General features: G+C 44.4%; 1 protein-coding gene across 1 annotated transcript in view; it reads right to left on the bottom strand.

Annotated features, from left to right (window-relative positions):
- The window catches only part of LAMA3 (laminin subunit alpha 3), a 259,097-nt gene that overhangs the window by 51,229 nt on the left and 184,409 nt on the right, over positions 1-23,459 (bottom strand). Inside the window, 11 exon segments of the mRNA XM_045296310.1 lie at positions 591-693; positions 4,568-4,709; positions 5,042-5,196; positions 5,808-5,924; positions 7,864-8,060; positions 8,988-9,155; positions 9,387-9,498; positions 9,613-9,723; positions 11,164-11,315; positions 11,803-11,853; positions 17,644-17,750. Coding sequence (XP_045152245.1) covers positions 591-693; positions 4,568-4,709; positions 5,042-5,196; positions 5,808-5,924; positions 7,864-8,060; positions 8,988-9,155; positions 9,387-9,498; positions 9,613-9,723; positions 11,164-11,315; positions 11,803-11,853; positions 17,644-17,750 — 1,415 coding nt within the window.

The raw sequence follows: 23,459 nt of genomic DNA, 5'->3' as shown, positions 1-23,459 counted from the left end.
GATCCGTTCGACACCCCGTGATCACACAGGTTGATATGTTGTTCCATGTGGGCTTTGTTGCTTCTGAGCTAGATGGCCGCTTGTTTACCTTCACAGCTTAAGCAATTCTCCTGCTTCACAGTGATAGCGATAATTTTGGTACTTCAAGTTGCTAAAATTTTCGGGCTTAGGAAAATTTGAAGTATTTGCTCTAATGACCTACAACTAATGACCTTGGCCTTAAATCAGAAAATAGCACTGTATACATGCCTGGCATGCATGGGTTCCCAGGGCCTTGACAACAAGTGGACTAAATTAAAATAGGCCCATTAAGGTCACATCAAAACAGATCTATCATACTCAAGACTGATTTATACATATGACTCTAGATAAGTTGTGAATGTTGAGTGGGGCATATTTAGACTATTAACCAGAAATATCAATTTTATAAAATTAAACATAGATTTTGAAAATATCCAGCTACTTTAACATTGGGACTCCAAAAGAGAATTTGCTTCTAGAGCGTCCCCTTATCACCTAGGACAATTTCAAGCCCTTGCGTATCTCTGCCCATCCCCCCACCATGACCCCCCTCCCCCCTCGTCTCATACCTTGCTGTAGCTTCCTCTGTGTTGTCCTGGCTTCACTTAAGAGTCGATCACTGTCAGAACTCAGGGTCTTGGCTTTTCCAGGAAGATCTCCCTTTATCACTGTCTGAAAGCAAAGTGTTTGTCAGCCTTAAGCAGATGGAATATGGAGTAGGATTTTCTCATCCTATCCTAAAAGCTGGAAGAATGAATCTAGGGAAATTGGAAGTGATCAAAAATGGGATGGAGTATGAGCCCCCAACAAAGTGATTTTAAAAAGAAGAAAAAACAAAAACAAGAAACTGGAATGTATAAAGATCAATATATATGTGGGAGTGGGGAAGGAGCACCAGAACTGATAGTGATATCACACAATACATTTTAAAGGCGATTTAACCATCCGGGAGGTAAAAAGAAAAGAAAATGTTCTAAAATTGATCATGGTAATGATTATACAACTCTTCTCAATATGAGTGAACTGTTGAATTGTGTGATATATGAATTAAGAGCTCAAAAAACCTGTTAAAAACAAGCAAGCAAATAAAAAATAACGATCAATATCCTAGGCATAAGTGAGCTGAAATGAATGGGGCTTGGCCATTTTGAATCAGGCAGCCACATGGCATCCTCTGCCAGGAATGGTACAGTCAAGAGGAACGATGGCCTTGCATTCATTGTCAACAAGGACATTGAAGATCTATCTTGAAGTACAATGCTGTCTGTAATAGGATAATATTTTTTGGCGTACATGGAAATCTAGTCAATCTGACTATTATTTGAATTTACGCACCAACAACTAAAGCTAGTGAGGAAGAAATTGAAGAATTTTACCAAGACTTCATTCTGAAATTGATTAAACATGCAATAAAGATGCCTTGATAAATACTGACGAATGGACACAGTTGGGAAACCTGTGGTCGATTGGTAAAAGTTGGAAACAAAGAGGAAGGAACCGTAGCTGGAAAATATAACTTTGGGGTAAGAAAAAGAGCTGGAGGTTGTATGAGAGAAGTTTGCAAGACCAATGACTTCTCTATAGCAAACACCTTTTTCAACAACACAAAAGGCAACTATACACCCGGACTTCTCCAGGTGCAATACACAGAGATCCAACGGACCACATCTGTGGGAAGAAACACTGGCGAAGCTCAAAATCAGCTAAAGGGAGGCCAAGGGTTAACTGTAGAACCCACCATCCACTGCGCACATGCAAGTTTAGGTGAAGAAAATGACAACACGTCCATGAGAAACAACGGATGACATGAGTCTATGCAAGCTGGATTTCAAGAACATCTCAAGGGCAGATTCGCTGCACTGAACACTAAGGACAGAGGAGTTGGTCAGCGGCAGGATGACATGGAGAAGCGCCTACATGAAGAAAGCCAAAGGCCATTAGAAAGGCAGGAAAGGAAGAAAAGATCCAAGTGGATGTCAGAGGAGTCTCTGAACCTTGCTCTTAATTGTAAAATAGGCAAGGCGAATGGAAGAAATGATAAAAAGTTCAAGGGGCAGCTCAAGAAGACAAAGTCAAATATTATAATGAAAAGTGCAAATTCCTAGTTAGGAAACTAAAATGAAAGAACACGCTCAGCATATCTTAAACTGAAAGTACTAAAGAAAAAATTCAAGCCTTGAGATACAATATTGAAAGATTCTATGGGCAAAATATTGAACAACGCAGGGAGCATCAAAAGAAGGCGGAAGGAATACACAGATTCACTTTACCAGAAAGAACTAGTCAACATCCCACCATTTCAGGAATTAGTCTATGAGCAAAAACATCCAAGCTGTACTGAAGGCATTAGCCCAAACAAGGATCCAGAAGTTGGTGGCATACCATTTGAAATATCTCAACAAGCTCAGGAAGCACCGGCAGTGTTCATCTGCATATGCTAAGAAATTTGGAAGAGGGTTACCAGGTCACCTAACTGGAAGAGATCCATATTTGTACCCATTCCAAAGAAAGATGATCCAACAGAATGTTCAAATTAGAGCAATATCATTAATATCACATGCAAATAAAATGTTGCAGCAGATCATCGAGCCACGGCTGCAGCAGTACATGGACAGGGAGCAGTCAGATTCAGAGGAAAATGTGGAACAAGGGAGATCATGGCTGATGTCAGAGGAATCTTGGCTGAATGCAGAGAAAGAGGTTTACTTCTGTTTGACTGACTATGCTAAGGCATTCGATTGCATGGACTGAGAAGAATGGGAATTCCAGAACATTTCATTGTCCTGATGAGGAACCTGTATGTAGATCAGAGACAGCTGTGAAAAGGGAGCAAAGGAATGCTTCATAGTTTAAAATCAAGAAAGGTGGGCATCAGAGTTGTATCCTTTCACCATACTAATTCAATCTATATGCTGAACAATAATCAGAGAAGCTGAATTATATGAAGAATTGTATCAGGATGAGAGGAAGGCTTATTAACAGACCATGATTTGCAGATGACACAACCTTGCTTGTTGAAAATGAGGAGGATTTGAAGCACTTGCTAATGAAGGTCGAAGATTGCAACCTTCAGTAAGGATTACAACTCAATGTAGAGACCAAATTTCTCACCACTGGACCAATAGGGAACATCATGATAAATGAAGAAAAGGTTGAAGTTGTCAAGGATTTCATCTTGCTTGGACCCACAATCAATGCTCATGGAAGTAGCAGTCAAGAGACTCAATGACACATTGCATTGGGTAAATCTGCGCCACACGACCTCTTTAAAGGTGCTGAAAAGCAAGGATGGTACCTTGAGGACTAAGGTGAACCTGACCGAAGCTGTGGTATTTTCAATAGCCTCATATGTATGTGAAAGTTGGATATTGAATAAGGAAGACCGAACAAGACTCAATGTGTTTGGATTATGGTGCCGGCGAAGGATATAAACAGTACTAATACTGCCAAAAGAACCAAGATGTCTGTCTTAGAAAAAGTACAGCAGAAAGTTTCTTAGAAACAAGACGGCCAAACATCATGCTTTGGACAGTGTCCACAAGGCCCTCATGCTCAGTAGACGGGCAGCATAAAAGGGAAAGGACCTCAACCAGATGGATTGACCAGTGGCTGCCACAAGGGGCTCCCACATAGGAGCAATGATGAGGACGGCGCAGGACTGACTGGTGTTTCATGCTGTGAGTTAAAATGTGCTGGTATTGCCATTTTGAATCAGAAAAAGTATGAGCTACTGTGCCAGGGGTGACACAATGATTGAATGAATGGTGTTGTGTTCATTGTCAAAAAGGACACTGAAGATCAAGGTTTATAGCCTTCAGTAGGGATCACAACTCAATGTGAAGACCCAAATCCTCCCAACTGGACCCATCGATAACACCATGATGAACAGAGAAAGGGTTGAGAAGTTGTCAAGGCTCTTGTCTTGCTTGGGTCCACAATCGGCGCTCATGGAAGCAGCAGTCAGGAGATCAAGACATATCGCATCAGGCAAATCTGCTGTCTGAGCCCTGTGTAGTCTTGAAAAGCAAAAAAGTTACTGGACTACGGTGTGCCTGAATCAAATCCACGGTATTGTCAATGGCCTCAAATGCATGCGAAAGTTGGATACTGAATAAGGAAGACCGATAAAGAATCAGTGCATCTGAGCTATGTGTTGCGAAGCATATTGAAAGTATCATGAACTGCTAAAAGGACAAACTGATTTGTCTTGGAAACAGTAAGGTCAGCGTGCTTCTTAGAGGCCTGACATACTTTGGGACATGTTGCCAGGAGAGACCAGTCCCTGGAAAAGGACATCCTGCTTGATAAAGGGAAAGTGGAAAAGAGGAAGAGCCACTACTAGATGGATTGGTGGACACAGTGACTCCCAGAATGGGCCCAGGCATCAGCACAATCGTGAGGATGGTGCAGGCCGAGGCAGTGTTTTGCTTGGTTGTACACAGGGTCACTATGGGTCAGAACAGACTTAAGGACCACAACAAGAACAACAGTGCACACCGAAAGGACCTAAGAAAATGTGCCATCTTCCAGAAATGCAGGTGCCCACCTGGAGAGCCGTCTCAGATGCGCCCAGGGCCCTGTTGGCTGCATCCTCAGCTGCTTTGATAGCGTTGAGGATGTTCTCATAGGCAGTAGCAGCATCCACTGCACGGCGCACCAGCTCATCCCCACTGGCGTTTCTCTTGATCCTGGAAGACAGAATGGGTTGAACCTTCGGGCAGCCCTCCCCTCCCTGGAGCCCAGGCTCCCTGAGACTTCTCATTCTCATTCTCCTGGCCAATCAAGACCTTCATCATAGTGCACTTAGCCGCTCTGCCAGCCCCAATGGACACCACTCTGAATGAGCTCGTTGGCTGCTGGTCCCATTCTGACCTGCCCCTGGTTCCAACAGCTGGGCTTAGCCTGACTCCCGCCTCCCTCCCCCTGGTCTGGAGGCCCAGCTAGCAAAGGGGAAGCATTCGTGTGAGGCTCAGGACCAGGCTGCCCACCAGCAGCACGTTCCCGGTGGCCATCTACTCACTCTTCCAGCTGCTTCGCCAGCTCCTGTAAAGACTGTGCGTGCTTCTCTGCCTCCACCACGAGGGACTCTTTGCCAGCAGATTTGGAAAGTTCTCTCACTTTGTCACTTAGTTCTTGTCTTGCTCCATTTAAGGTGGCAGCTAATTTTTCATAGTCCTACATTCCCACATAAACCAAGACAGTGTAAATTTAAGCAAAGGCCATGTATACCATTTTCTTGAACGCTGTCATAGAGGACATTGTCCCAAGAGACAGCAACGAGAAATGATGTTTTCTAAACCCATTTACTAAACCAACCAATCCTTGGTTGCTTCTGATGGTGGCATTGCAAATATTCCCCCATGTCTGAGGCATTTTCCGCACTCTCTTGATGGTAGTAGGTGACCTCATTGATAACATTTGCAGAAACACGCTGTTGTTATGCGAGAAATATAGCCCTAAGCCAAAGAACTTTTTTTTTCTGATTTGGAAATAACGAGCTGCTAAGAAATTCTGTAAATCTTTCATCAGTCCTATTTATACTTTCTATTAGTGAAAATATTCCTGATATCTTAAAAGCAGCATCAGATTTTTCATTATAATCAAAGCAGAACTGACTTATTGCAGACAAATTAGAGAAAAGATCTCATTTACACCCCTGACTTCATGACTAGCATCTTAGTATCTTTCTTTCCACTTACAAGACACATACTTTTAAAGCCCATCTCATCGTTTCATTGCAATAGAACATGCTTTTAGCGTTTGTAGGGAACTGGTGCCTCCCCTACCTCCTGGCTTTTCCCCATCAGCTGCAGCAGGCTCCTGGTTTGCAGCAAGGCTGCATCTGCAGTGGTGAGATACTTCATAAAATTGCTCTGGAGGGAATTCATTTCTTTCACTTGTCTCTGGAGAGCACACAAAGCATAGGTCCTTGAGCCGCGCGATATATTATCAGGATACAGAGACAGCACATAGGCATTTCAGAACCAGACTGTTTTCTTGCGTGTGTTGACTTACAGGTCACTCAGACACCCACAAAGTGACGGGAACCCGTGTCTTTGCAGTGGAGGGGTGCCAACCCCAGTGGGCTGAAGCTCGATGCCAGCAAAACGACCCCCATGACAGAGGAAGGAGGTTTCTACACGCGGGGTCCCCTCAGCCGAGCAGATGGGCATATATTCTAGCTTTAGTTTGTGGAACAGAATGAGGAAGTTGGACGGAGTAAGCTAGCACCCACCATGTAAACCAAGTGAACTAGCACACTGCAGTGCCACTCCGAATGGTGATCTGGCAGTGAGTTAAATGAGAGAGGGCACACAATTTGAGAGTCCATGCTCGGCTAGAAGGTTCAGAGCCTCCTAAATTTGGGTCCTGTTCCCTTTCCAGGGTGTAACCAGTGACATGGAGAAGTCTTCCCCAGGTATCACAATTTAAGGAGGCTTGGGAGCCAAGCAGGCAGTCATCTGCTGACAGTGGTTCTCAACCTTGCTCATGCCGCAACCCTGTAGTACAGTCCCTCAGGCTGTGGTGACCCCCTCAACCATAAAATTATTTTCGTTGCTATTTCATCACTGTCACGTTGCTACTGTTATGAATTGGATGGCCCCGTGAAAGGGTCGTTTGACCCCCAAAGGGGTCACGACCCAGAGGTTGAGAACCGCTGTGCTAAGATCTTGATTTTGTTTGACCCGGTACTTCTTTTGGGGGGATTATTCCTATGTTACCTACTTTGGCACTGTGGTCACTTTCTGTTGTGATTGTTTCAGGTGCTGTTGAGTTGTTCTTACTCACAGAGACCCCGGGTAACAGAGTCGAAGAGCCCCATGGGGGATTACCCACAGGAGCAGATCACCAGGTCCTTCTCCCCTGGAGGCATGGTGTGGGCTCCAACCATCGGCCAAGCACCGAACCATCTGTGTTACTCCCTCACACTTTTGCCGTGGTTATAGCGTGTGGTGCTCACCACCGAGAATATATGCTATAGAGCCTCAGCTCTAAATTCTGTCCTGGAAGCCCCTGTAGGCAGCCTGTATTTTAATTTATTTCCTGTAAAGCAGGTAATGGCTTAAAATGACTTAGCTAGTGATTATGGTAATGATGTTTACACATAACTTGTTATTTAAACATACAACATGCGTTTTCAGTTAATTACAATTAGTTCAATTTCACAGCTAGTTGGCTATATTATTCCTCTCAGCCTCTTTCAGCCAGGGATGAGGGTGAGGCAATTTTGTCTGTGGTTTACATCTGGAATTTCTTTTTCTGGTAGCTGAGAAATAGAAACAGCTTTGGTTTTCCATTTAGTGCCTCATCCCTGGTGGACTATCACATTTTTGAAAAGAATGCATCCATGTAAATACTGGATACACATACAACATGCATAGCACACGTAGGGGGCTATATGGTTTACAAACGCTGTCTATGATTACATTGTAGCACATGATATGGTTACAAGCACAGGAGCTTGAAGTGGTCCAACCATCCATGTGTAAGAGGAGGCTCGAGTGTTGCTAGGATACCAAACAGGTTTCAGTGGAGCTTCCAGACCAAGATGGACTAGTAGTCAAAACGATCTAGAGCCCTACCTACATCCAAAATGCAGCCAGTGAAAATCCGCAGACCACAACAATTACAGCTGGTCGTGAGGACAGCACAGGACTAGTTTCCTTTCCTCTGGCGTACCTGGGTAACCATGAGTTGGGCCTTGCTCGGTACCAGATAACAGCACCAACCAGGCTGTTATCTGGTCAGGGCCCTGAGGATGCTAGCCAGTTGAGATAAGGCTGCTTGTTTCCCCCACTCTCATCCTGAATGAAAGCAGGTGGACTCCCCGTGTGCACTCACCTTGATGGTTTCCAAAGCCCTCTCATTGTCCTGGTTGAGGCCAGTGGCCTGCTTGGCTTGGGCAGCTGCTTCCTGTAGTACTCCTTGGAGGTTGCTGAGTTTGCCTTCATATTCAGTTAAAGAATTCCGGATACTGCTAACCAGCCCGTTGTTCTCCACCTGGTGATTTTCCAGCAGGCTCCGGATCCGAGTCAGCACTGCAACACATCGGTCTGTGTTTTCCCTCACGAGGTGACGATACTGAACTCACTTATCGGCTTATTGCAGAGGGAGAGCGGAGGGTCTGCGAAAGTCCTCTGCTCCCTCGAACGTGTGAGCAAACGCATGGAGAAAACATCTCCACTGGCCCTGTCTGTGCGCTGTACACGCTGCCTGGCTGAGCACTCCCAGTCACCCAGGACAGCAGGAACTGCCGTCCTTGTGGGACACGGGGACACGCAGGCCAGAGAATGAGGGGGATCGCCAACGTTACGTGACTGGTCAGGCTGGGGACTTTTATGCCCGAGCATAAAAAACACCATGTCCCTTGCACTACTAATTTTCCACAGAATGAAAAGCCAAGGCTGATATTAAATCCAAATAATGCAAGTGCTGAAAGAGAACTGGTCCTAGATGTATCTTACTCCGTGACAGCATTTTACTAGAGAATAAGTACCAATATTTGGAAAACAAAAACAAGTACCAAACTCATATTTCTCTTCGTTTTGGACTAATGTGGCATTTTCCGGGTCAAAATCATTCAATATTACAAGCTAGTATCTAGTTTATCCGTTTCTGTTTTGTAATAGTAATACTAAGACTATTTTGATATGATAAAGTTAGGCAGTGCTTTAATAAAGGAAACAAATGAAAATGCAATCAGAACAGAAAATGGGGTCTCAATAACTAACCTGAAGGAGGAGTGTGTGTGTGTGTGTGTGTGTGTGTGTGTGTGTGTGTGTGTATTCTACATCCTTTAGGAAACGAAGACCTCTTAGTCTCCAGCAGACCACAACATGTTACTGCGGTACTCCAATAATGTTGAGGTCTTCTACCTATAACTGTGGGTTCTACTTTGCATATTATACGAGTATCTTAAGCAAATCAGGAACAAAATAGAAGTGAGACACAGGGAAAGTTCTTACAAAGCTGAGCCTCCCTCTTTTCCGTCTCGGCTCCTCTCAGCTGCGTGGCAAAGTTTCGGGCCCGCATTTCCCTCATCATGCGCTCTGCTTCCGCCAGCTCTCTGGAAAAGTCTCCTGAAGGTAGGTTGCTTCCCTCTCCACCTGTCCCAGATATCTGCTTTAAGAGTACTGGAAAACATTGAATAGCTTATTAAACTGGGAATTCTGGGCTCCAGACAACTACAGAAAGAAAAGAAGAAGAAGAAGAAGAAAAGCTAGAGGCTTTTATGAAGGGTTCATATTAGCTTTGAGTATCAAAACAGGATTGTTCTCACAATGTTAGAAAGGAAGCTGTTCAGTGTACAACAAGGGCCATGCCTTAAAAACAATCATTTCATTGGCCTGGGAAGTTCATCTTACTGTGTACATTCCTGATGATGTTTTTAATCTTTGTGTCCAGCTCTTTTGCATTTTGCATGGTCCGATCAACATTGCTATAGAATGTTTGTGCTTTTCTAGAATTCCCTTGAACCTGTATGAAAAATAAAATGATTAGCCACCAATTACATTTATCCGGGGGGTGGTGGTTATGAAATATTTTGAAGCTTAAGAGCTTATGAAGGAAATGGACCTAACATTTTAGTACCTTTTCTTGCAGTGTATCAAGTTGACGATTCACTTGACTCAGCTCTTTTTCTAGGCCATCCATTTTTGAGCCGTGATTCGAGATGGCAGAACGGTAGTTGAGCAACAGATTCTGTAAAATAACAGTTCATCTCACTTTCTAGGAGACATTCCAAGTCCCAGCAATACGATCAAACCTGGCCATGAGGAAAAGATCCACTTCGCAAGACCAACGCTGGTTCTACAGGAGAACAGACACAGTGGTGGCTCTTGGAAACCTGCTACTTGAAGAATTTACTGTCCGTTGTAACTGGTGCTAGGGCTACACAAGAAAGCAGCAAAGACCTTTTTAAGTGATGAGACAAGAGATAGTTTACGGACTCAATCAGACAAGAGAGATCGTTTACTGATTCAGTCTTACAGAAGTGAAGATGATGCTATGTACCTAAAGTATATTTGGGAAATCTCAACTTGGAAATTAAACAACGCACTTCAAAATAACTCATGGGTCAAAGATTTGTCCCAAAAGAAATAAGAAAATATTTTGACTGGAACAACAATATCAACAAGTCTTTTAAAATGTGTGGTGCACCGTGAAAGCAGTGCCCAGGGGCACATTTATAGCATTTAAATGCTCACATTAAAAAATCATAGAGGTTTTGAATAAATAAGCTTTTACCATGAAAAATGAGAAAATAAAACGCAAATGAAAACTAAAGAATGCTGAATGGAAAAAAATAGGGTAAAAACAGAAATCTATGAAATTGGAAACAGACAAACAATGGGGGGGGGGGAATCAATGAAGTCAAAAGTTCCTAAATATCATCAAAATTGATAAACAACTGAATTATCAAGACAAAAAGAAATAAGCCCCAAAAGATCAATATCAGGAATTAAATAAAAGGGCCTTACTACAGAAATTAAAAGGAAAATAAGGGAATCTATAAACAATTTTACGTCAACATATTTGATAATTTAGATGCAATGGATAAAATTATTTGAAAGACAAAAGCTATAAAATATCACTCAACGAAGCAACACAACAAACCAAATAGTCCCATATCACTTTAAGAATAAAAAATAATTTGTAGTTTTAAAGACCCTCCAAATCTAGGCAGAACAAAAAAATTTCAGACAAAGAAAATCCAGGTCCAGATAGTTTCTCTGGGAAAAAATCTGTCGGATACTGAAGGAACCATTACTATAAATTCTACATAAACCTGTCAAACTCACAGGGCCGTTCTACCCCGTCTGTAGGATCGCCAGGAGTCGGCATGGACTCGCTGGCAGGGAGTTTGGGCTTGGTTCAGTCTGTAAGGAAGATGATGAGCGGAAGGTTCTACGGGGCAAAGTCAGCCCAGCGCAGGACGTGAGCCGGATGAACAGATGCTCACTGAGAAGTTAGCGTAGTTAATACTTTCTACTAGCACAAGCGAATCTGCTCCAGGATCAAGAGAAGGTGAGAAGCCCAATCTCCCTGCTTTGTGTCTGAGACGCGCTCAGTTCATGTAGCATCTGTTCCTGAAGCATCCACTGAGGGCCAGGGAACAGGCGGGGCCCACAGGGCATTTACCCTCAGGTTCTTGGTCTGGGTCTCCAACTGCCTCATCTGTTCCAGAGCCCCGGCGCTGGCACTCATGCCCTGCAGCTGAAACTTGACCAGACGGAGCTCATCGTGCATGGTGGCCAGGTCGTTCAGGAGCGTCATCACGCAGCTGTCACAATCTGTAAGGACCACAATCAAAGGCAGCTGTGCAGGTGGGCTGGAGTCACAAGAATGCAAAGATGGCACCAGGGCAGGTGGAGATGAACAAAGATCCTCCGAGGCAAAAGGAAAGTCACAACCCCACAGACTCTGAGCGGGGAGGGATCCCTGGACAGGGAGCCTGTTTATAACAAGTGGTGAGTCTATGCAACTCATTGCCCATGTGGTACATGGGGAAAATGATAATAATAAATTACTTAATCCAAGGCTTGTTCATTGGCAGGCATTGTGATACTACATTGGAAAGTATTTCCCCAAAAGCCCGGTGAAGTGGATCTAGCTACATTTGAATCCATCAGATCCACACTTGATCCATAAACACACTTCCTCCTATTTCCTGCCGCCATTGTTTTCCCCGCCCAGGAAGCACTCGTATTATCACAGGGCTCACATGTCTTAAATGAAAAACACACGCTTGCGAAGAAGGGGAGGGCTTTCTTTTCTCACCATCACATTCTTCTGCAGTGCCAACATCTTTGGGCTCTGGGTCGACACAGTCTAAAATTGGAAAACAATCAAAGAGGAGGTGGTTATTCAACTTCTGTATCTGGTTTGTCAGGTGGTTTTCAGAAGTGCTGGTCAGGGGAAATCTTGGCCAGTGAACTCCCCAGCATCTTCTCTTCTCTCCCTCCCCAGAGCCATTGTTCAGCGGCCTGTCTCACCTCCCAGCAGGCTTGCTGCAGAAATTTCTTTTGTGACCCCCTAATGATAAGTCTGCTTTCTAATGCCTTCCCTTTTTCTTCTCTCTAGAAAGGTGGTTGCTCTGTAAGGTCATCTTCCTCGGGAATAATTCTGACTCTTCAAATTTTCCCTCTGAACTCAGTGGAGGAACCCTGATGGGGTAGTGGTTACGAACTGGGCCACTGACTGCAAGGTCAGCAGTTTGAAACCATCAGCAGCTACTCAACAGAGAGATGGGCTTTTTCCTCTGGGAAACAGTTCTCCTCTGTTCTACAAGGTCGCTATGGGCCAGCACCAGCTCCATGGCAGTGCATCTGGTTTGGTTTTTCTAGAACTCAGCAGTGTCTTCCAGATACCTTTCATAGCTAATTAAACCTAGTAGTTACTGTGAGAGCCCTGGTGTGCTAAATGGTTAATGCTCGGCTGCTTCCCCAAAGAATGACAGCTCAAGCTCACAGCTGCCCTCCCTCCGGGAGAAAGACGTGGCAGTCTGCTTACGTAAAGACGACAGACTTGGAAATCCTCTGGGGAGACTTCAGCTCCGTCCTGTAGGATCTCTGTGAGCCAGATCGGGCTCAGCAGCCACAGGTCTAGTCCCTTTAAAGCGTTCGAATCTCTTGCCATCCTCCCATACAACTGTCCAGCTTGCTTCCAGTACCAGTCAAGAATATTCAGCACACCTCCTTGAGCACTTTTGAGCATCCACCGTGTACCAGGGCTGTGTGTCAGGTCCTGAAGACACTGAGCTCTCATGACAAAACGCCCTGGTCTGTGGCGGAGGCAGACATGTCCCCAATCAGCAGAACTGAAGATGTGATGAGCTAGCTGCATAACGTGAGCGAGCGCAAGCAGATGACCAACTGCCTCACATAGGAGTCTAAGCGGGATGTTGCGGTTCGCAGCTACAGTCAGGAAAGCCGGCTGGTCATCTGTGGACAGTCTTGACTCTCCCTCGCCTCTACACTTTCCCCATGCCCTTCCTTCGTGACGACTGGCAGCCCTTGCACTTTCCTCTGGACCAGAATGTGACAGCATCCCAGCAACACTTCCTGGACATACCCAGGGATGCTTGCATTTTTGTTCTTTTCACAGCAAGTATTATTCCCCATTTTTGTGCATACACTTATATTTTCAGCCACACCTACTTTTCATTGTAAAAAGATAAATTGCTTATAAAAAATTGGGGAAAGTCTGAAAAATAAGATAAAGATATTACCCTCGATCCTACCACTTTAAAAGAACCCATTTCCTTCATATGGATTTTAATTTAGTATGTATAATCATAGGTTCCTCACATTCTTTCTTATCTTGTACTCATTCTTTTTTTTTTTTTTTTAGAAATCATTTAATTGGGGGCTTGGACAACTCTTATCACAATCCATCCATCCATCCATTGTGTCAAGCACATTTGGGTACTCATTCTTACACATACAGTTGACCCTTTGCATCCATGGGTCCCACATCTGTGCATCAAAAATATTCAGGGTGGGGGAAGCAATTACGTAGCCAGAGCAATCCCTCAAGGACCAGGAGGATGTGTGAAGTAACATCAACATGGCAGTGACTTTGCATTGAGTATCGTGAGTGAGCCCTGGCGGCATCTTAGCTTAGGAGTGGGGCTACTAACCACAAGATCAGTAGCTAGTAACCACCAGCTGCTCTCATCAGAAGGGTAAGGTTTTCTGCTTCTGCCTCAGAAGCCCACGGGGCAGTTCTATCTGCCCTATAGGGTCCTTGAGAGCCAGAATTGACTGGGTGGCACAGTTTTCTTTTTGGTAAAGATGAGGAGCATATGGGAGGATGTGTGTAGGTGATGTGTAAATACTACATCATGTTCTATAAGGCACTTTAGCATCAGCATCTTTGCGGATCTTTGAGGGTCCTGGAAGCGATCCCCCTTGGATCCCGAGGGCTAGCTGTCCAGGGAGCCGTGTGACTCCAGTAGAACGTTCATGTCTTGTGGCCAAGACACATGGCCGTACTTCCTCACAATCTGCCATAACACCTGGAAAAGCTGATGCGGGGACTGGCTTGTGTGGATGACAGGCTGATCAGTGTAATTTTCACAACCTGAGTCAAAACCACCAAGAAGTCTGCACATTATTAATGAAAAACAAATAAATTCCATATGAGAACATTTTCTTATACTTTTGGAACAACGAGTTACCACCCCCTCTCGGGTGGCTGATTGTTGTTGTTGACGGATGGGAGGCAGAGGGTTGAAGAAGCACGAGCCTCATGAATAGGCTGAGTGGGCTGCTGAAAACTTCCTGACATTGTTCCCCTGACAAGAGAACTCACTTCCCTTTAAAGATCCGTCTTCATCTCTACACAGCTGAAGTTGTTTGAAAGCCCCTCCTGAGAAGGAGTTTAAGCGGATCACTCTCTAGCTTCCGCTCGGCACTCTAAGTGCTCTCCTTGATGCCACATCAGACCAGACTAACCCTGCTCCCACACAGCAGCCTTTCAAATATGTCTTTCCCAAGTATTCTTTTCCACTGCCCTCAGCCTTCCCGCGTGTAAACTGATTGCAAATCCTTTCATAGTTTTACCCTCTTTCTGCAGAAAATCTCTCACCAAGCCAAACTCATCGCCACGGAGTCAGTGCTGACTCATAGCAACCCCCTGTAAGTGTCTGAGACTGTCACTGTTCACACGAGTAGAAAGCCCGGTCTTTCTCCTTGGAGCTGCTGGTGGTTTCGAACTGCTGACCACGTGGATCCCATCCCAACAAGTAATCACTACACCATCAGGGTGTCTGAAGAAAATCAAGCTTGTCAATTTTCTTCTTAAACAGAAGGGCTTATGTGACTAGTGTGGCATGGAGTGGCAGAGCTCCTGGTTTGAGCCATTAGAACTTAGCAAGACCAGCATGGGACATCTAGGGCCCACTCACCTCACGCTTTCTAGACTTATTGAACTTATTACTAATTCAGACTTCACAGTTTTTAACAGGACCTGCCACTATGCCACATCTCATTTATGACCTAAGGGTTGGTGTTTTTTCCACTCAAAAATTGCAGTCATTAGAACAAGGAACTGTTTGAACAAGGAATGACTATGTGGTTTAAATTCAGGAAAGATATGTCTCAAGGTCATATTCTTTCACCACTTATTCAACCTGTCTGCTGACAAATAATCCAAGAATCTGGACCAAATGAATAAGAACACAGCGTCAATGTTTGGAGGAAGACTCATTAGCCACCTGAAAAATGTATACGACACAACCTTGCTTGCTGAAAGCAAAGAAGGCCTGAAGCATTTACTAAAGAAGATCAAAGTCGAAAGCCTTTGTTATGGATTCTGCCTCAACACAAACAAAACAAAACTCCTCAAAGTTAGGCCAATAAGAAACATCATTAATGGAGAAAATAGTGAAGCTGTCAAAGATTGTCTCTTACTTTGACTCACAAGCAATGCCTTGGAAGCAGGAGGCAAGAGATCAAATGATAATAATCATGGTGTGGTGAATTACTTGATGTGGCCCCTCAAGTGTTTGTCACTTACAAATGACTGGGAGGGAGGATGAGAATAAGGTGAATGAAAATCTAACAAGGGATTGGTTAATTCGCCACGTTGCTGGGTTTAAAATGAGTCATCTCAGAAGCATGAGTGGGCGATCTCACTATTAGGAAGGGAAACAGAGTCAGAAATGGAGCAGGTCCTTTGCATCCAGAGATTCCTATGCATTGAGTCTCTCTGATCCTGTCACAGAGCGGTGACACAGGAGAAGTGGCAGAGAACTGGTGGCAGCAGAGACGAAAGCATCAAGGCCATACGATGGTGCAGCGGGCTTTCTGGCCACAGAGCAGAGCGGAGTGCCTTCAGGCAGGAGGCTCGCCTTCGGAGTGAGTTACTTGCAGGCACTTAATTAGGGATGCTAGAATGTCTGACTCGTGAAGCTAGAGCTGAGAGCCTTTGGCTGAAGCTTATGGCAGAGTGGAGTATCCTTTGGGCATATATTGGCAGCACAAATGGAGCTTTGCAACATTGCCTGGGGAGAGGACAAGGGGCTATGTGGCCAAGAGATTGAGGACCGGAGAGTTGTGGCTGAGCACAAGGCTGAAAAGAGGTGCTCCTAACCTGAAGAACTGCATGTATCCTGAACATTTCTCATCAAGCAATTGTAACGTGTTATAAATGCCATCATCTTGACTATTGCCTGGGAATTCTATGTGACCAACGGATTATCAAGCCCAGCAGAAAAGAAGAAAGCGCTGCGGGAGGGATGGCTGGTGTCAGAACTGGTCAAGGAAGAAAGCTGGTGGAGGCAGGTCTGACCTCTTCCGTGTAGGAGTCAGCCTTGGGCGGTTGTTGGCCCAACACACCATTCTTACAGCTTTGCGCTGGGCAAACCTGCTGCAAAAGACCGCTTGAATGGGCTACAAAGCAAAGGTGTCCTTTTGTGGACTAAGGTTCACCTGGCCCAAGTCAAGGTCTTTTCAATCGCCTCAAATGGATCTCTGGACAAAGAATAGTAAGAGCAACAACAAACTGGTGTCTTTGCATTATCGTGTTATGCACAGAATTGCTAAGATCTGGAACCTACTTGATGGCACTTGGCAATGCCACAGGAGTGCGCTCTCACACCGGACATCATTTTGTCAGTTCCGATTGGCTCAAATCCTACACATTGAGGCTGTTTTGTATCCTTAATGCATACAGGTATTGCATTTTCTATCCTTCTCAATTTAGTCATGTGATACCTGGCCGGCTGTGTCTTCAATACTTATGTCCAAGTTAAAGAACAAGTTGAACAAGATGGGGCCTGTGGCTTCACAATAGATACCTCCTTCTGGACTGGTATTATGTTACTTTATATTCCTTTGGGAATAGTCATTTAATGAGATCTAGTCTTGGTGGTGTAGTGGTTATGCATCCGGTTGTGATACACATGGTCAGCAGTTCCAAACCATCAGCAGGTCCTCAGGAGAAAGACTGGGCTTCCCACCACCATTAACAGTCACAGTGTCAGACTCACACAGGGGTCGCTATGGGCCAACATCGCCTCATTGGAAGTGAGGCGTCAACACATCCAGGTTTTGTTTGATAGAATTTATCTAATAGTTTGGTGTTTTCCTATATTGTTGTACTATCTTCTCCCCAGTAGATACATTAGTATCTCTGCTAATTATTATTTGTATCTCTGCTAACTATTCTGTGGAACCCATTCTAACTCCTGGTAATCGCCTTTTCCTTGTTGTGTGAACATCATCCCAATGACACCATCCATACCACAGAGATTGCGCTATCTCTTATGGTATAAGAAAATGATGGCTTTGACTTCTTTACACACACACACACACACACACACACACACATGTGTTGATGGGATGGTCATCCTATGCCATCCTACAAGGTCAAAGGGAGGTCACAGCAAAATCAGTAGGTAAGTTGTGAAGTTATTTTGGCTATCATTAATTGAGTTTCAAAGCCAATTCAAAAACAAAGCAAAACTATCCAATTAAAGTACATTATTCAAGGTAAATACTACCTTTGTTCACAGAAAGGGCTTATGCCCCCGGAAAATGTTTGCCTGGGTTCCTAGCATGCTATTTTATACCAGTTTTATCAATTCAAGTGAACAGAGATGTGAGTCAACCTTACCTCCAGTCAGAGGGTCACAGCTGCCCAACTGGCCATTGCTGTTACAATTGCATGGCTGGCAGCTACCTCCAAATTTCTGGGGATTCCCGAAATATCCTGGTGCACACCTACATATGATGGAGAAGAGGAGAAACACACAAAAATCTCATCATTTAGTCTTCCCAGTTTTCTCAACACCTAGGGCAGGCTGACAGAAGGATGCATGTGCTTCAATACAACATATATGGCCCATTGGATTAGAGAGGTGAGAGTGGAAAGCAGACAGAAATTGTGCCTTTCCTCATTGGCACAAAGGCTACCGAGTCTTCAGATCCTCCTAGAAGTGAGTGACAGATGGTGACAATGGACACAGAGCAAGTGGTGGTTTGACCAATATGAAATTTGGAGGTGATTGAATTCTCTGATCAATATGAAATTCAGAGGTGGTTGAAGTCTATGATCAATGTGCAATCCAGGGGTGGTAGCATGTTATGATCAATATGAATTCGGGGTGGTTGCATGTTATGATCAATATGGAATTTTGAGGTGGTTGCATGTTATGATCAATATGAATTCAGGGTGGTTGCATGTTATGATCAATATGGAATTTGGAGGTGGTTGCATGTTATGATCAATATGAATTCAGGGGTGGCTGCAAGTTTTCATCAATATGGAATTTGGAGGTGGTTGCATGTGGAATTTGGAGGTGGTTGCATGTTATGATCAATATGAATTCAGGGATGGCTGCATGTTATCATCAATATGGAATTGGAGGCGGTTGCATGTTATGTCCATATGGAATTCGAGGGGGTTGAAGAAATGTGAGCCTAGAGATCCCACACGGGGCAAACACCGCTGAGAGAGCTATCCTCATAGGGAAAAATATAAAGTGAGATTCATATAATTTCTATTTTTTTTCATGAGGGAGGGCTTTGTTAATATTTTCTATCCCATTAATTCAGTGGAAATTATTTCTACTGAAATATGTGCATAATTCAACAGGTGATGACAGGGATCATTAGACGGCATGATGAAATAATAACTGTGTGCGTGTGGTGGTGCTTCAGGGTAAGCAGTGGACGGCTAATAAGAAATGCAGTGGTTGCCATTACCAACCACTCCACCGGAGAAAGATGAAGCTCGTGGAAAGATGGACCACCTCTTACTTAAGCTCACTGTCACCGAGCCAGTGCTGGCTCAGAGCGCTCCCGTGGCGTCCAAGCCATGAGTGTGGACGGGAGTGGAACGCCCAGTGTTTCTCCTGCACAGCTGCTGGTGGTCCCAGCCTCGTCCAACATGGCCTCGCTACACCCCCAGACCCCGAGTTCCCTGCTCTTAGCTGCAACCACCTCAGTGGCAGTCAGAGTAGGGTATAATTTGCTATCGGTTTGCATGGTTTCATTTCAGAAAGCAAGCAGGAAGTAGAAAGATCTATGGATCCCCTAATTACTAAGAAGGTAATCAAACTGAGGCAGTTCATCCTGGTCTCCTGTGCAGGTTGGTAATGTACTAATAATAGGTTTTATCATGTGACCCACCTCTAAAAATACACGTTATGCAGAACCTATGTTTTCAAACATTTTTTCAGATGTCTCACCTATACCTAAATGGTCCATGTAATGCAGGCATAATTAAGAAGTACCTTAATACTAGATGGCGTAAGAGGTTTTGCATTGACTCGCTAACTGAAATGTCAGTAGTTTGAACCCACCAGTCACTTTGAGCTGCAATCAACTAGATGGCAGGGGGCCTTTTGGTTTAGGGTTTGATAGTAAAGCCATCTACATATTGAGGAGGTGGGATTTGCCACCCGCCCTCTTCTTGCCAAACCTTCACTACTGGTCGTGAGAAATGCCTGGTTCCCTGACGCTTATCCGTGACTAAACACAAGGGACTGAATGGAAATTTCCCGATTTCACAGAGGACACTGGTACAACAAAGGAGGATCAGAGAAGACGTTTGTTACTTGTGGCTCGGAGTGGCTGGGGGAGAAAGTAGTCAAACCTTGGCTGAGCTGGGAAGCCTCTGCGAGCTGCTCCCCGAGGTTTCTGCCCCCTCCTTTCCTGAGCAGGACCCCTGAACTTAGCCCTCCTCTTTATGCCAACCCCCCTGCTAATCACCAGCCCTGGCTCATAGTGCGTCCCACGTCCCACGAGTGAGGTCAGGAGGATGCAATAAATGTTTAATGAGTGCACAGCTGGATATCAAAATGACATTTATCTGTGAAATGGGAAATAAATGTTTGTAAACCATAGCCTGCTTTCCTAACATATTCCACATCACAATCATCAGCTGAGATAACTTTTAATTAAGAACTCTTTTCAGAGCCGCTGTCTGCCAAATGGGTGTCTCATCCAGCCAGTTACCGACTTCATTGTGGAGAGCCGTAAGGAGGATTGAATTAGAAGCTGAATCAACAGTGACAACGGCAATAACACAAACGTGAGTGCTGTAACATTTTAACTCAGCGCCTGGGATACCTTCCTAACCTCACTTTGCCCCCCACCCAGTCTCAGGATCGCTGCCCCTTTCTTTCCCCACCCTTCATGCCTGGTTGGATGCCCCCTATTGCAGCCCATCGCAGCCCTGTGATCGCATTTCTTGTTACCTCCGGGGGTATTGTTTCATCTGTTCAATCTCACTCACTCACTGCCACTGAGTCGATGCCAACTCATCGTGACCCTGTAGGGTAGTGCAGAACAGCCCTTGTGGATTTCTGAGACTGTAACTCTTTCTGGGAGTAGAAAACCCTGTCTTTCTCCCAAGGAGCGAGTGGTGGTTTTGAACTTCTGACCTTATGGATTGCCGCCCAACTAGTAACCATTATGCCACGAGAGCTCAGTCATCTGTTCACTAGTAGGCTGTAAAATCCTTGAAAGGAAGAGCTGTGCTATCTTCAGTGCTTAGTGCTGTGCCAGGCAGATACTAGGACCTTTATACATTTTTCATTAAAAAACAAATAAACAATAGATGTCAGGCCAGTGTGGAAAATGATCTGCTTCCTAAAATTGCAATAGGACAGAAATCGAAACAACTTAAATGCCCATCAACAGTTGAACGGATAAGCAAAATATGGCACATATACATATAATGGAATCCTATACAACCATAAAGAACAATGATGAGTTTGCAAAACATACTATAACATGGAAGGATCTGGAGGCCATAATGTTAACGGAACTAAGGCAATTACATAAATATTATATGAGCCCACATAGAAGAAGACAGAACATATATTCATATCTACATTATATACTACTGGTCTTTGGTGGTTCCAAGGAGAAGGAGGGGATGGCTAAGCATATACTAGACCACAGATATTTGGGGAGTGGGGAAAAGTAATGCCAAATGTGGGCGTGGTCAGCACCGCCTGGCCACAGCCCATAAGAAGCACTCAAGAGGAAAGGATGCTTGAACTAGAGATTTTGACATCTGTCATCTGGCAACACCAGCCATGACCAAAAAAAATGAGTCTATGGTCACATAGGAAGAGACTTTGAAAAGTCCGTGGGAAAATGGGATGAAAAGGTAATTAACTGTTTGAACCCCCCTTGTATGTATGTGTATAGGCATACAGGCATAGAGGTAGGAACAAGTTATACATATGTGTGCAAAGATAGAAGTAACTCTACATGCAAGTAAAGATACGTCGGCATCTCTATTCATCGAGATCACACTCAGAGATGCCTTTCAGGTAGAAGCAAACACTGACTGGTTTTCTAGGTTTGAAGAGTTAGGACCTTCATCCCATGAAACAACTGAGTCCCTTGGCATAATACAGTCCATAAAATCCACATTCTGCAGCCCAGGGAGATGAGTAGCTTCTGGGGTCTCAAAAGGTTGTGAGCAGCCAACTATTGTTGTACATGTATTGTTCTTTCCTCATCAGGAGCAAAAGAGAAAAGAACAATACCAAAGTCTCACAGAAGAAATAAGTCAACAGGACCGGCATGAGCTAGAGCCTTGTCTACTCTCAAACCACAAGATATAGATGGTGCCCAGCCACCCCAACTGACCATCTGAACAGGGCCACCATAGACGGACCCTGCTAGAACAGAGGAAAAATGCCAGACAGAAATCACCTTCTTAGACGTCCAGCCTTGCTGCATCAACTAAGACAAGAGGATTCCCTGAGACGATTTCTCTGAGATACTCTATAAACTTTGAGCAAAAACTGTCTCCCAAGACCACCTTTTAGGGAAATAACATACTGGCACACAAAATAAAGGATGTTTCCTGTGAGCATGGTACTCTATTCAGTAGAAAATTAAACAGAAAGCATCCATGTGGCCCAAAAGTCAAACATTGCTCTAAAGGAAAGATGAGGAGACAAGGGATTAGAGGACCAGAAACTCAGTCAGGAGAATGCAATGAAAGGAAATGTGGACTCACTGTGAAAGATATAACTAATGTCACAGAAGAAAGCTGCATAGAAATTGGCCGTTGGAAACCTAATTTACTGTATAAACTTTCACCCAAATCACAATAACACATAAGGGTACATCTAAAACGTTCGTGGAAAAGTTCCATTACCTTTTTCAGTTCCATTTTCCCACCCACTTTTTAAAGTGCCCTCATCTATTACTGTATTTTATTTAAAGACAAAGGCATAAATATGACAGGGACGTTGGTCTTAAAATGGACATAATAAAGCAACAAAGCCCACATGGAAGAAGCACACCAGCCTGTGCGATCATGAGGTGTCGAAGGGATCTTACCATAGTGAATGAGGCGGGGAGCGTGGGGTGGAGACCCAAAGCCCATTTGTAGGCCACTGGACATCCCCTTACAGAAGGATCTCAGGGAGGAGACGAGCCAGTCAGGGTATGATGTAGCAACTGATGAAAAATACAACTTTCCTCTAGTTCCTAAATGCTTCCTCCTGCCCCCCCACCCCACCCCACTATCATGATCCCAATTCTACCTTGCAATTCTGGCTAGACCAGAGGATGTACACTGGTACAGACAGGAACCGGAAACACAGGGAATCCAGGGCAGATGATCCCTTCAGGACCAGTGCTGTGAGTGGCAATACTGGGAGGGTGGAGGAAAGGTGGGGTAAAGAGGGGGAACTAATTATAAGGATCTACATGTGACCTCCTCCCTGGGGGACAGACAACAGAAAAGTGGGTGAAGGGAGCCGTCGGACAGGGCAAGATATGACAAAATAATAATGTATAAATTATCAGGGCTTCATGAAGGAGCGGAGAGGGAGGGGGAAAACGAGGAGCGATGGCTGGGGCTTAAGTGGAGAGCAAATGTTTTGAGAATGATGAAGGCAATGAATGTACAAATGTGCTTTACACAATTGATGTGTATGTATGGAATGTGATAAGAGTTGTATGAGCCCCTAATAAAATGATTGAAAAAAAAAAAGAACTAGAAAAAAAATGGACATAATATAGCATGGGGACATGTATGAGTGTATGTGTGCATTGTGTTTGTAAGTCTATGTGTAAATATAGGGATATATGTGTGCACTAGTACGTAGTCTATGGAGTATTTGAATACCACTAGTACATAGTTGTGTAAGGGTATGGACATGTGAGGAGTACTGGCACGCAGGGGATAGTGGGTAGTAGACATGTGCATTGGTTAGAGGTATGAAGAGACGTGTATGAGGGTGTGTGTGTGTAAGGGATATATGAAGGGAAGGGGGCTTATAGAGATATGCCAGGGTGTAGCTCTATGTGTGAGGAATTGTTATTGGCTTTTAGGGAGGCCTGGTGGCATAATAGTTATATATTTGGCACTAACCACAGGGTCCGAGTTTGAAACCACCAGTCCCTTTGAGGGAGATGGATTCCCATACAAAGCTACAGTCTCAGAAACTCACA

Source organism: Echinops telfairi, unplaced genomic scaffold, assembly GCF_000313985.2.
Source record: "Echinops telfairi isolate 266 unplaced genomic scaffold, ASM31398v2 ScPeMD7_7400;HRSCAF=8409, whole genome shotgun sequence".
Classification (NCBI taxonomy): Eukaryota; Metazoa; Chordata; class Mammalia; order Afrosoricida; family Tenrecidae; genus Echinops; species Echinops telfairi.
This window is presented reverse-complemented; position numbering and strand designations above follow the sequence as displayed.